The sequence below is a fragment of the Podarcis raffonei genome, chromosome 10 (genome assembly GCF_027172205.1).
Source record: "Podarcis raffonei isolate rPodRaf1 chromosome 10, rPodRaf1.pri, whole genome shotgun sequence".
NCBI lineage: Eukaryota > Metazoa > Chordata > Lepidosauria > Squamata > Lacertidae > Podarcis > Podarcis raffonei.
The window spans coordinates 44,561,814-44,576,684 of NC_070611.1; the positions used below are offsets into that span (position 1 = coordinate 44,561,814).

Genomic DNA, 14,871 nt, shown 5'->3' on the forward strand with positions numbered 1-14,871 from the left:
TAACAAGTTCTTGGCTTTATGGAATATTTGAATGCAGTTGGACTGGGTTTTATTAGTTCTAGTTTCGCCTTCCCTACTCAATGTCTACTTAGCTATTTTGTTTCATTTGTGAATCACTTACTATAAATCTTCTCAAAGCATTTTAACAATAAAGCCATCAACATTAAAACATATATAAAACAATTTCATATGTAAGAGCAATTTCAAATCCAATATAGATATAGAAATCTCACTCCCCATTCTGCCAGCTGCAATACTTCAGTGACTATTTCCAGATCAAGGTTTGTTGTGGAATTTGGTGCTGTTGATTCACACAAGATTTTCACATTGTTCACATAATATCATCATGAAAAGTCAACCTGTATTTTTTAACATTTAAAATTGGAATTTCCTCTTCCTGCAGAAATTCCATTAAGTAAAAACAAGCCGTTACCATATGAGCACAACCTAGTTATTTTGTTACCAGCAGTCTAAACAATAGGAACTTGCCTATTTCACTAATTACTATATGCTGAAAACGTGTCTGAATTTCCACTACCCAGTTCTGGGGATCTATATTCTTAAGATTGCAACATATGTGAGGTTTTAACTAGTAGGTAGCGGGCTAGATATGTTTTTGAAAATGCCTGCACACAAGTACAGAACTACACATGCACCCATAACAGGAAAAGGCAGCAGAGGACAGGAAAGTAGTGGTTGAGGAGAGAGGCCAGAGAACAGCGTAAGTATTTTATCAAGGACTGTACATCGGTGAAAGTGAGAATAGTGGAATACCTATGAAAAAAGTCTGAAACATGAAGTGTGTGGGCAGTCACATTCCAGTGGTGCTCACAGAAAAAACTAAATCCAAACAATCAGTTTCTGATACAAAGTCCCTGTCTAGAATATGCTATATATGCTATTTCCTTTCCCTTTTGAGGAAAAGGGATTCAGTGCAAACTTGTATTTTATAGGCATTCACCACCATCTTGATAAATTTTGAAGCCATAATACAGGTGCTGTAGATCGTTCAAAAGTTGTGTAGCTATGGTCTATACAATCTGCTGATACTCATCATCTTCAAGGGTGCTCACGAGTCAGTTCTTGAGGTTCAATGGATTACAGTGGTCAGATACCAATTATTGAGGAAGAGGGTAGAATTGACTTACCTGAAGCTGATATGCAGGACTTCAGACAACAAGGACCGCCTGAACACCAAGTAGCAAACTTCGATGTGCACTGCAGGCAGCAAAATTGCTTTAGCAGTTAGTATGAACTCACCTCCCCTCAAATAAAGAGGACCACCCATCTTCTCTGCCTAATCTGGATTTATATTATTTCATTTACCCTCACTCAACATTACAGGGTTTAGACACTGGTTCACAGTGGAGGTAGCTGCCTTGGGATGAACAGAAGATGAAAATGCAGTTGGGTATCATCAGCATACTGAGGAGTGTATGGACATAAATTTGACCTCAGACTTCATGTAAATGTGTTGGGGACAGTATCAAACACTTGAGGAATTTCAGGACAGTATCTCATAATTCTATATCCTGAGACACTAATTGGTATGAAATTACTGTATAAAATCTCTATAGACCTTTACAAGCCCAGAAGAACAAATGGTCAGTATTTTCAAATATAGTTGAGATATTTTGGATCACAGCTAGACTTTGCAATCAGTGAAACTAGAATGGTCTCTGTAGTTCAGTCTGCTTTGATATTATTTCCACAAAGAATGCCTCAGGCCACAGCCACTTCCCACTTAGTGCTCCAAAATGTAAATGAGATGGCCACAATCTTGATGTAAAGTTGACTTCTTCAGCAATAGTGGCCACTGCTTTTTAAAGATTAATGTCGCATGCCTCTCCCAAAAAATGGCACTGATATTTTCCTTAACTCTTGGAACTATGTCTTATAACTGGATGCAACTAGCCAATGGAAAGAATAAAAACAAACTAAAAGAAACAGCTGTGATGAGCAGGTGCCCTGATGTCATGGCATCTAGTTTGAACAAAATCCTAACAGTTTTATACATAAAACAGCTGTCTGTTTTTGAGCTCCACTAGTTGAAAGGCACTCGGAGCAGCTAACAATTTAACATGTAACAAAAATCACATGCAAAAAACCAAGTAGCCAAGGTAAGTAAGTCTTAGACGAAATCAGCAAGTTCTAAAACACCTCGTCCAGGAAAAGGTTCTCCATCTCATGCCAAAAAGTCAACAAACACTGCCCTGGAAGTGCATTCCAAAATTGGGGCCCAGTTTTGGTCATGATCCTTTTCACATTCAGTGGTGGAGGAACTGTTAAGTAGTGCCTTTGAGGAATATCTCAGCAGTGAACCAGTGACATATCTGGACATACTTTCTGGGTTAGTGTACTTCTACAACCTGTTTTACTATATTTAGAAGAAATCAGATGAATGACACTTTGGATGCAGTGGGTGCAGGTAAGAACATCTCTACTTCCATCATCAGTATGCCATAAGTCAAATGTATTCCATATATGTTTGGTTGGATTCAGCTGAGGGTTGCATCATTTGTCTTCAAGCTGTCATGATGCTGTCATAGAATCATAGAGTTGGAAGAGACCACAAGGGCCATCGAGTCCAACCCCCTGCCAAGCAGGAAACACCATCAGAGCACTCCTGACATATGGTTGTCAAGCCTCTGCTTAAAGACCTCCAAAGAAGGAGACTCCACCATACTCCTTGGCAGCAAATTCCACTGTCGAACAGCTCTTACTGTCAGGAAGTTCATGATGCTTTATTCTCTGCAATCCCCCAATAAACCAGAGGGTTGCCCAACTGCAGCTACAACAGAAGCACCTATTTGCATTTTCTTTTGAAATACTGGATTACAAATCCTTCATAATTCTGGACAAGGTGAGCTCTGTGAGCTTCTGAGGGCAGATCATTTTGACTATTTAGGAGTTGCAGTTCTGGTTAGTGTCCTGGCATTCTAACCCTGTATCAGAAAATAATCTGTCCATGATAAATGTATCATTGTTACAACTGATCATCCTATTTTTGGCTTGTACAAACAAATGAATAGTCTATGTCAAAAGTATATTAGGAAAGTTCTATGGCAACTATCAAATACTAAGCTAAATGCTTCAGTGTGTTGCTGTGGATGTAGATGTTTCTCAGAACTACTGCTTTGGAAAAGACTTTCACACAAGATGCACACTTCTTTGTATACATGTAGAGTTTGCTAGGCAATAAAACAGGCAGTATGCTAACAGATTTTCCAGGCCCTCCTTAGCACCTAGTGCAAAGTGCTTGAAGTCACAGTTGGTTAAACTTCATAGGGGATACATGGCTGAAAGGATAAAATCCCTATAGGCTACACCTGTACACTTATTTTCTGCTGGAGCTGATTGGTCTAAAATTGCCCCACCTTGCACTATCTAGCCAGGTTTGTAGTGTCTCCATAAATAATTTAGATATATGTACTTGCTGATACTAGAAATACTGTTTCCAGCGTCCACTGAAAAAGGATTTTGAATGGACATGGCCCATGACTGTGCTGCTCCTCCTCCTTACCTGAGCCCCATAATATACTGTCTTCCTCCATTGCCTAATTGGGTTGATGTAACTTCTCATTCACAGTCACTTGCCAGGACCTATTATGGACAGTCAATTCAAATTATACTCAATATTTCCCCCTTCTCTCAAAAGTAGCCATTAGCATTCAAAAAACCTTGCAGTCAACACTGTAGGCATGGCCAGACTTGGCCCTCCAGCTGTTTTGGGACTACAGTTCCCATCATCCCTGACCACTGGTCCTTTTAGCTAGGGATGATGGGAGTTGTAGTCCCAAAACTGCTGGAGGGCCAAGTTTGGCCATGTCTGCGGAAAACACTAAAACATCCACACTCTACATAACCAAGATTCACCATAAAAACCTACTAAGTGAATTTGATAATTCATGTAAGATCATGCATGAAAGCATGTTGACTTCACTGTGTTTTTTTCACATTTCATTGTCATATGTATTTGTCAGGAGCTTGTCCTACACTCGAGTAGGACCCTGGCAGAGAGACATGCCCGACTGGCATGTTCTCTCCCTCCTGGTCGATCGGGAGCTTCAAAAGCTTTCTTCTGCCCAAACATCACAGTGACCAATGCCAACAGACGTTGGCACACCTAGGGATCCGCAGAGTGTTTGCAGTTTGCGTAACAGAACTCCGCAACTCAGCATTTTGGCTAATCTATTTTATTTACATATAAACACACACGGAGCACTGCAACATGGCTCCCCCTCTCTCTAGCATCAGACAGCAAAGAGGAAAAGAGCAAAGGACAATAGTCCCACTTCACAGAACACAGTAACACAAACATCCTGTCTCTGTCACTTCCCACACTGTGGAGTCAAAACATACACCGTCATGTGATAGACAACAATCCCATGACTGCAATCACGGAGCAGGAATTCTAACAGTATTGATGGATATGGTACTTGGCTACCTTATCAAAAAAGTTCTTACATAAAACTTTTTTTTTACAAAAGGACTAATTTATATTTTTCAAAAACTATGCAAGCATATTTAAGGACTGCTGTGACCTGTATAGGTTCTGCCTTGTTAAGAGACTTCCATTCCTTCAAGAGGTACTTAGCTGGCATTGAGGAATCCTGAAATTGATCTAGAACCAGGGTTGTTGACTGACTCATTTTTTTATTTTAATAAATAAAACTTTTTAAAATAATCGTTTAGTAACTATAAAATAAATATACAGATTTAATAAACAACAATAATAAATGAATGGCAGAACATGAGGTTGAAATGGTAGAGTTGGAGAGAACAGATGGTGAAATTGAAATGTATTACATCTCTGGTCTCCACCTTGAAATCTTCATAGCCTTATCTCTCATTAAAGTAAACACATTCCTTTCCCATGAAGGAAGGATCAAGTGGCAGAGTTACTTTTGCTTTCTAGGCAACACTTTGGTCGAAAGAAGAAGGGGGGAAATAGCATTCAGAACTCCCTTGTTCTTTTAAACAATTAGAGCAGGCTTTTGTTCTGCCTTCAGGCCTTTTATGAGCAACCTCCCTTCCCTTCTTGAAGCCAGAAAGCAGCTCACATATTGAATGTAAATTTCAACTGGCAGATGGTGAAATCTCTGAGTCATAAATTATAACCCTCTCAGAAATAATTAAGAAACAGAGGCTTTTGCAGACCCCCATACCCACCAGGATCTTATGGCTTTTGGGCATGATGTTGATTCCTCCACTCACAATTCACTTAACCTTTTCAGGATTCCAAGGAGCTGACAGCTTCTTGTTCTCCTGACACAGAAAATTTCTTTCAGAACATCAGGGATTAGTCCTCTGTTCACTTGCCCCCCCCCCCCCGGAGTGAATTTTTTAGCAAAGAATCATGTTTGGCTATCATTTATCGCCACATAATTATCTCCATCAGCAGCCTGCTGACAAAAGATGTTCAATCTACCATGTTCCTCCCCTGGAAGTTTGCCTCACTTACTTCTTGGCTCTAGATTCAATCTAGTATATATCGAACTGGGCTCCTTTGGGAGGAAAAGTGGAATGGAAATGTAATAAATATATAGTGTGAATACCAAATCTGCAGGAACACAGATGTCTCCCTAGAATCTGATGCCAGAACTGGATATGATCAGCATACTGATGATCCCTCAGCCCAAATCTCTGGATAATGGTGACCTCCCCAGACATTTCATGAAGATGGTTTCATGTAAATGTTTTACAGACTGGAGGATGAAATTGACCTCTGCAGCTATAGCCACTGAAAATTCCTGGGGATTAAGATGTCTGTACTCTCCCTGTCCGTTTGCCATTTTAGTTTCAAAACAAGGACAGAAATTGGATTGAAGTGAATCTAGATCATTCTTTTCAGGAAACTCATCACAGTCTCTAGAATTGAGCAATTTGGCTTCATCACACTGTTCAAAATCCATGTATTCTGCTGGATTGCACCCTTAGAACTAATAGCAGATAAGAAGCCACCCTTTGTTAGTGTGTGGGCAATCATAATTGGCCCATACACCTTCATGAGGTTGGTGGGGTGGTTGGTGATCTGGACTAGGGCCTGAGAGATTAGGATTCAAATCCTCACTCAGCTGTTAAGTTCTTTGGGTGAACTTGGGCCAAGTCCCTGCCTCTCAGACTAACCTACCTCATAAGTTTGTTGTGAGGAAGGGCCATAACTATGCATGCCACCTTGAAGTCCTTTGGGGAAAGGTGGAATAGAGATGTAGTGCAAAAAGTAAGATAAGCTACTCTGTAACCAGCTAACAAACTGGTTGTGATGAGAGAGATCTTAATATCTCAACTACACATGAACATTTGTTCTAAGACCCACACATTTATTCAGATGATTTCTATGCTGCCTATCAATGCAAACATTCTCAAGGAGGCTCATAACAATAAAAGCCAAACACAGCAAAACATTTCCTGTTTAATTTAAACAGATAAAACTGGCAGCACTAAGACTCCTATAGTATTTACAGTCAAGCTTCTGAGAAAATCAGAAAGCCCGCTACCTGACATGAAAAAGAGCCTTTTTGGGGAAAAGAATTCCATAAATAAGGTGCCGCAGTTGAGAATGCCCTTTTCCCAGTCACCATCTGCCTTTAAAAATTCTGCTCTTGCTTCACTGTTTATAGTGGAGGCACCTGAAGGTGGGCCTCTGACTGCTACCTCAGTGTGCGGATGAGCTGATACAGAGGTGGTAGTTCGAAAGTTTGCCTGGAATCAGGAGATTTTAAAGTAAGCACCACCACTTTGAATTGCTCTTGTAAACAGTGAAGAGATACTCCCTTTGATTGGTTCCAGTCCAACAATTAACTTGCATTATGAAATAAGCTATGTTAACTTACGATCTCTCTGTGGCTTTTGATGCCATTGGCCATGATATTATCCTAGAAAAGCTCTCTAGAATGGAAATTGGGGACATTGTGTTACAGTGGTTTTGGTCTTCCCTATGGGACCAAATCCAGAAAGCAGCACTCTTTGGCCCCGTGGCAGTTACGCTATGGGTGCTACTGGGAGTGGTCATTAATATTTGGGGGGGGGGGCAAGATGTTGTTAGTACTCGTAATTCCCTATAACATCTGAATCCAGAGAGGCTGTGCAGGCCCTGGATTCATTACCTGGCCACAGTGGTGGGACAGATGAGAGACAACAAGCTGAGTTTGAATCCTGGTGGTTCCTGGTCCAAGAAGGTGGTCAATTGCCTGCCCTGGATGGGGTTGCACTCCCCTAAGGAGAAAATTCACAGTTAGGGAGTGCTTCAAGATCAATCAATCTGAAGCCTCTCCAGATACCATATTTTTCGCTCTCTAGGATGCACCTTGTTTTAGAGGGGGAGAACAAGGGGAAAAAAATCTCCCCCTCTCTGCTCAGCGCCCCTTCAGCGAAGCGGTAGGAGAAACGGAGCCCCTTCCATTTCTCCTCCTGCTTGGCTGAAGGGGCGCTGCGCAGCTCTCCCTTTCTGCTGAAGCCAGGAGAGTCTTGCTCTCCCGGCTTCAGCAAAAGGAACCCGAAGCCTCTGGAGCGCAGCGGGACCTCCCGCTGTGTTCCGGAGGCTTCAGGCAGCTATCCCTGAAGCCTTCGGAGTGCAGCGCGAGTTCCCGCTGCGCTCCGGAGGCTTCAGGTTCCTTTCGCTGAAGCCAAGGAGCCTGCATTCGCTCCATAGGACGCACACACATTTTCCCTTAATTTTTGGAGGGGGAAAAGTGCATCCTATAGAGCGAAAAATACAGTATGTTCCATGTCCAGGATGTGGGTATCTTTTCTTTTACCTATGTTTCATGTGTTTTATTTCTTTTTAGTTACAATTGATTTTTATTATATTTTGAATGCTTTAAAAACACCCAATTTAAACTTTTTAATTACAAATTTCAATGTCTCATAAACTGCTTAGAAGTGAATTTTTTAAAAATAAGTGCTATATAAACTTTGTTAAATAATAAATTTCATAAATCCCTGTCACTTCTTTAAGTGATACTTTGGTTTTATCCTTTCCTAAATACTGCAATAAACCTACAACTGGAATCCCATCTTGCTGAAATTAAGTTTTTAGGAAGAGACCTGAGACTTGAGAAAATAAATGTGGCAATAACATTAGTGCTTAGAAGTGAGTGCTTGCATATTGATTAAATAGTAGAATGAGGTTTTAAATGTTTAGAAAACATTGTGATTTACTTGCTCGAGGGGTAATGCTAAGATATTACTGGTTGATGTAACTGTGGGATGAAAGCATCCAGAATGTTAACTAAAGGGTTCCTGATCTGAAGGACTGTAGAACTCTGTGATGTCATATGCCTGAGACAGTTATGTCAGTTGGTACAGTAATGTCAGTTAGTAGCAGTATTTTGTGTGAGAGCAGCTGAACTGCTGTGCTGCTGCCTGCCTCGGAGTTAATCTGTTACAGTTTTGTCATAGATACAAATCAATGTAATATGTATTGGTAACGTAAGTTACACCTTCCTGCCTTGTATATTTAACAAGTGCAAGTACACTGAGTAAAAGTTACTTATTTAAACTTTAAAAGAGAGTTTTTTAGTTTTTATAGGAGGGAAAAGGGTGAAATGGCCTGGGCTCTCTTTTGCATAACTCTGTAAAGTCTAATTCCCACAGTAACTACGTAATGGTGTATGGAGTTTTTTTAAACTAAAATTTCAGGTTATTTTTTCTGTGTGTTTACCTGTACACATAAGAAAGTAACTTACATAACTAGCTGTGAACATATTTTTCAACACATAACTGGTCAGGCTTTGTTCAATAAGGTAAAGTGGTTTATCTTTCTCGCAGAAGTCAAAGATGATGAAAAAGAACTGGAAAAAATAGAAGAAAAGGAGCATGACAAGGAGGAAGAGAGACCACCAGAAAAAGGTATGTATGGCAAAGATGAAAAATAGTTTTGCTGCAAGGAATTGAATTGCTGCGTTCCTGTATTCAGACACTTTTGGAAGTTGTGTACATCCGTAATATCTTCACTGAAATGTTTGCACATATTCCAACCATCTTAACAGGAGCGCTTCTCGCCAGCCATCTTGAAACAGGAGCTTTGTAGTGCTGTTCACGCTGTTTTCCCCATCTCGCCATGCTTTGCTATGTGTTATAGTACTAGAAGGTTCAGGGCTAAATAGCAGATGAGTGAGAAAGGCTAAAAGGTAGTCTTTTTTGTTCCTTCTTCCTGAAACATCCCTGTATGGTGAAGGGGAGCAGAGGTTTTACCCTTGTGATATATCTCCCCACCCTTATGTCCCGCAAACTGTTAAAAGAGAATGGAGCAGCCCTTCTTATTTTCTCCTCTTTTAAAAAAGAGTTTATTTTGCATTTTCAAGTTTACAAACAACAAAGAAAGGAATTAAGATCGAATCAATAAATCCTCTTTGACTTCCCTCCCCCCTTTTGTGGATCATTATGCCAACGCTTTTCTCCTGTATCTCCTCTGTTACTCAAATTTTACCAATCTTTAAATAGTCCATACTTCAGCTTTTACCTACAAACAGTGCTTTTTCTCTGGGGGCAAATGGGGGGACGCATACTCCTAAACATTTTGTGAATCTTTGTACTTTTACTGTATTTATTTCTCCCAATTTGAACTATAAAATGGTGATTTTCTTGAGTCAAAATGAGAGTACATCTAAAGATTTTTTAAAGAAAAAAAGCACTGCCTACAAGTATTATATCAATCCTAGTAAAGGGAAAGGGTAAAGGGACCCCATTAGGTCCAGTTGTGGCCGACTCTGGGGTTGCGGTGCTCATCTCGCTTTATTGGCCGAGGGAGCCGGTGTACAGCTTCCGGGTTATGTGGCCAGCATAACTAAGCTGCTTCTGGCGAACCAGAGCAGCGCACGGAAACACCGTTTACCTTCCCGCTGGAGCGGTACCTATTTATCTACTTGCACTTTGACGTGCTTTCGAACTGCTAGGTTGGCAGGAGCAGGGACCAAGCAACGGGAGCTCACCCCGTCGCGGGGATTCAAACCACCGACCTTCTGATCGGCAAGTCCTAGGCTCTGTGGTTTAACCCACAGCGCTACCCGCGTCCCAATATCAATCCTACTAATGATTTTAATTGTTTACAATAATTTCTCAGCTACATTATGTACTTTCCCATTCCTTATTAAAATTCGATTCTTCCTGGTCCCTAATTCTTCCAGTCAATTTTGCTATTTCGGCCTAGTCCATTAGTTTTTTCTGCCATTCTTCCTTGGTAGGTATTGTATTTTCTTTCCATCTCTGAGCTAACAAAATGTGGGCAGCTGTAGTAGCATACATAAATAGTCCCTTCTGGTCATTTGGAATCTCTGCACCTAAACTTCTAAAAGAAAAACTTCAACTGCCACTTTGTTACAGAATCTCTGGGCTACAACAGACCTCAGAACAACATATTCAAGTCCTCATGAGTACAGTGGTGCCTCGCAAGACGAAAAGAATACGTTCCGCGATTCTCTTCGTCTAGCGGTTTTTTCGTCTTGCGAAGCAAGCCCATTGACAGCGGATTAGCGCTACAGCGGTCTAGCGGCTTTCAGCGATCAGCTGTTAAGCGGCTTATCAGCGGAACAGCTGATAAGCGGCTTAGGAAAAGGGGGAAAAAGCGGAAAAAACCCGCGGGAACTCGCAAGATTTTTTCGTCTTGCGAAGCAACCCCATAGGGGAATTCGTTTTGCGAAGCGCCTCCAAAACGGAAAACCCTTTCGTCTAGCGGGTTTTCCGTCTTGCGAGGCGTTCGTCTTGCGGGGCACCACTGTATATGTGACATAGTGTTGGCAGTAATTGATGAGGTGGGACCACTGAGTCAACAGTGCAGTAAAATAAGTGAAAGTTATTATGCCATGCATTTTGTATTCCTTTTAAACTGATAACAACAACAACAATTCTATAATTTATAACCCACCCATCTGGCTGGGTTTCCCTAGGCACTCTGGGCAGCTTGCAGCATATCTAAAAACATAATAAAAATATCAAGTGTTAAAAACCTCCTGGTACAGAAATCCCTTCAGATGTTTTCTATAAAAGTTGTGTAATTATTTTATCTCCTTGACATCTGGAGGAAGGGCATCCATAGGGAGGGCACCACTACTGAGAAGGCCCTCCACCTGCTTTCCTGTAACTTTGCTTCTCGCAGTGAGAGAACCAGATGAATATTTTTCAAGTTATTTGTCTTGAATGAAGAATATATTGGTGGTCAGTAGAGTTCCTTGAAGAGTGTGCTGTATCCTTCTAGGTGAGGCATCAAGAAGAAAGCGTTCCAAATCAGAGGATATGGACAATGTCCATTCTAAACGCCGTCGACATACGGGTGAAGAATATGAAGCAGAATTTGAAGTAAAAATTACAACCAGAGGAGATATTAACCAGAAGCTAGAAAAGGTAGAGTTGATTCCTGCTTATCTTGCAGACATTTGGCCTTTTAATTTCAAACACTTCTTTTCCACCAGCATCAACTTGCAAACATTTTGTCTTGAAGATCAGAATATTTGTCTGTGTTATGGTGAATTGAGTGAAAGGAAACTATTGTATTGTTATTAAGTTCCCATTGATCCCATCAGATAGAAATATTTAATACTGGAGTAGACCAATATTTCATAGCAACAGTCTGGCAACAGTCAGACCAGGAAATACATTCTTCCTCTTTAGCTCCTTATATCTGCGGTGAACACAGAGTAGTCCGTGGACCACTGGCCAGTTACTGGCTGACCCGCCTGTTGGTTGTTGTGGGGGCGGTTGCTGTTTTTTTGCAAAGAATGCTGGTTAAGTCTTTAGTCCTAAGAACACCACTGATCTGACTTTTTAATTTACTAATTAAGAGCGTATACCAAACATCTCTTAAAATGGCTTAAGTAGGATCTTGCTGTATCGTATCAAGACCCTCATGCAATATAATCCTTAACATGTGAGATTAGGAAAGTCTCAGACTAGACTGATAGTATGGCTTGTGGCTTAGGAATGATGAGTGTTGTTGTCCAGCAACATCTGGAGGGTTCTCTAAGTTGTATGCCACATGTAGTGCAGCCCTGTGGATGCTTGTTTATATGCAAATCAGAAAAGGTGATTTGTATAATGCACCCCAAAATAATATAATAATCAAAATAACAATAAAAATGTATAAATACAGTTTCATTGACATTGTGGTCAAAACTGGGATAAATATATCCACTTAAATGGCTTGTTGGGAGAGGAAAGTCTTTAGTGAGTGCTGGAAAGACACTGGAAGTTGTTGTCTATCTGTAACTTTCTATGTTATATACAAATAGCTACCCTTAAATAGGTTGTAGATTTTGTGCTCTAAATATAAGAGGAAATCCCTTTTCAAATACATGTTGTAAAGAACACAGTCTACAAATAAATATGGGACATAGTTGGCATTTTAGACACGACAAACTAACAAGTGTGACTCTTCCTCTAAAACCATTAAGGGTGTGGATCCAAAAAGGAATGCAGAGAATGATTTCACTTGCTTGCAAACACTGAGATCCAAAACAGATTTTTCATAGACATGTTTAATGAAACTACATGATCAACAAGCAAAAACCCAATTATTGATCTTAAGTTTTGTTTAAATACTAAAATATAGTTTAATTAGATAACCTAATAAAGAGTTATGTAATGCTGAGTGACATATGTGCTAATTGTACTGTATATAAAATGTTAATATTAGCATTTTCATGTGTTTTCGTAGGTCATCCAGCGGTTGCTAGAAGAAAAGTTCAACGCGCTGCAGTGCGCTGTGTTTGATAAAAATCTAGCAGATCTGAAAACCAGAGTAGATAAGATTGAATGTAGCAAGAGACATAAAACTGTCCTTACCGAATTACAGGTACATATGCAGATCTGTTTTAAGACTTTGTGGCATTGTTTTTCAAAAGATATTTTTTCAACATTAAAAAGTAAGGCTCCTGTTGGTGTGTGTAATTTTTCCTTCAGATACTAGTACTCTTTTTTTGGTTTTGTGTTTGTTTTATCTTTTGTGTTGAAATAAAATCTACATATCAGTTTAATGCTAGCTTTTGGCAAAAGAAAAGGTTCTTTTAGGAAATGCTTGTTAAGCTGTGTTTAATGAGGAGCTACAGCTTAACCACTCTCACAGAAGGGAAGGGTCTGGCTCTTGGGCAGCGATTATAGAAGCGAATAGAGGTGGAGAGAGGGATACAGCCTCAGAAAAGGGCAGTTACTTGTGCAGATAAATCATTTGGAAATAATATTATAACAAAATGGAAAAAAATAGTACTCTGTTGATATTCAGAGTTAGTCAAACTTATCAGTAAACTCATTTAAATGAAGGGACCATTTGTTACTTAAATGACTTAGTTAGTTACTGCCCATCTTTGGGTTAGCTTTACTTAGCTTCCCTACATGAACTGTCATCCTGGATGTCCGAGAGCCTTGTATTTGATGTGAAATTGAAGGCCCTGCCAATAGACTTGAAAAATAACTTTTCAATAAATATTGGGTTTGTTTGTTTGTTTGTTTGATGAAGGGACAAATTGAGACACTAGAAACAGAATTAATTTATCATTTTCCAGTTTCCCCTGGGAGCACTAGCATCCTGTCTGACAAAATCTCAGTGATTGTGAAGGTTGGGGCTAGGAATGGCCAGGTAGGTGGGACTCTGCCTCAGAGCAGGCTACCCAACAGCAGTATTACCGCTGCATACCAGAGCAGTGCAGAGTGAGGGTGAGTTTGAGGTGGCGCAGATACAATGGTGGAAGCACCAAATTGATTCCACCAGTGCTCCTGCCTTGCCCCATCCACCAGCCTGGTAAGCATCGCTTGACACCCTGTGCACCCAGATGCTCCTGATAAATTGGACACATAATCACTGGAAATGAGGAATTGTATTTATTTTATTTTTATTATTTTGACCTCATTTGTTGATACGACTAACCATCAAAGCAAAATTGAATTAAACTAAAATACTTTTTGAGATTGTATCTGATTTCTCTGTCATATTTCTCTTTTTTTTTTTAAGGCTAAAATTGCAAGATTAACTAGACGTTTTGGAGCAGCCAGAGAGGATTCAAAGAAAAGACAAGAAGTAAGGACAGATATTTTTATCATGTTTCTGATTACTGTTTAGATCAAAAATTACCTTGGTTGTAATCAGATTGGACTTCATTGAAATGACCATAGCTCACAGTGAGGAACTCAAAAGGCCACAGTTTTCTTCTTGAAGTAGGAAGGAAAAATAAAGATTAATAAATTTATTCAGTTTTATGGGCTCAAGCCCACTTCACTAGATGCATGAAGTAAAATCTTCATTAGCAGGTATATAAAGCAGAAAACTGGATGGCAGAAGTTGAATGTCAATGAGATGCAAAAATATAGTCCGTGATTGGAATTGTTCTGTTATTTAACACCCAGTCTGCTCTGGAGGGGTTTTGGTTGAGATGGCAATGAGATCCCTAATGCCCCCTTCCAAATGGGAAAGCAGAAGTGTCACCAGCAGAAACCCCAGAAATGGGGCATTGAGGGGGTAGAGCCAGAACAGGATCTGTGAGATCCTGAACTCTCCTACTTCTGCCATGTGACAGCAAACTGCCCCAGTTTAGGCCTCTTCACTGCACCAACCAGGGCACTTACTCAGCAAAGAGGCATTTTATCCTCCCCAAGCACCCCTCCACCCAATTTTTCAGCCTTGTCTGGTGGGAGTAGTGGGACTCTGGATTTGGCAGAGAAGGATGCTTTGGGAAGCTCTCATACGTGCTTGGGAGGCTCTCATAAGATCTTGGGTGGCCCTTGTGTGTGTTTAATTTGTGTAATTTCAGTTGGCTTGCCATCAATAACATAAAGCTGCGTTGCACAAGTTAAATATATGCAAGTTGTGAGTAAACTGTATAATGAAGTACTCACAAAGCAACTTAATAATTTTGGAGTCCTGACAGTAAAAAAGTATACCAT

At 40.2% G+C, this 14,871-nt stretch overlaps 1 protein-coding gene across 7 annotated transcripts in view; it reads left to right on the forward strand.

Annotated features, from left to right (window-relative positions):
* ATF7IP (activating transcription factor 7 interacting protein) overlaps nt 1-14,871 on the forward strand; it is a 62,063-nt gene that overhangs the window by 34,122 nt on the left and 13,070 nt on the right. For all 7 annotated transcript variants that reach the window (XM_053406779.1, XM_053406780.1, XM_053406776.1 and 4 more), the window contains exons 3-6: nt 8,773-8,853; nt 11,198-11,343; nt 12,653-12,790; nt 13,943-14,008. In XM_053406779.1, the coding sequence (XP_053262754.1) occupies nt 8,773-8,853; nt 11,198-11,343; nt 12,653-12,790; nt 13,943-14,008 (431 nt within the window). The remainder of the gene's footprint in view (nt 1-8,772; nt 8,854-11,197; nt 11,344-12,652; nt 12,791-13,942; nt 14,009-14,871) is intronic.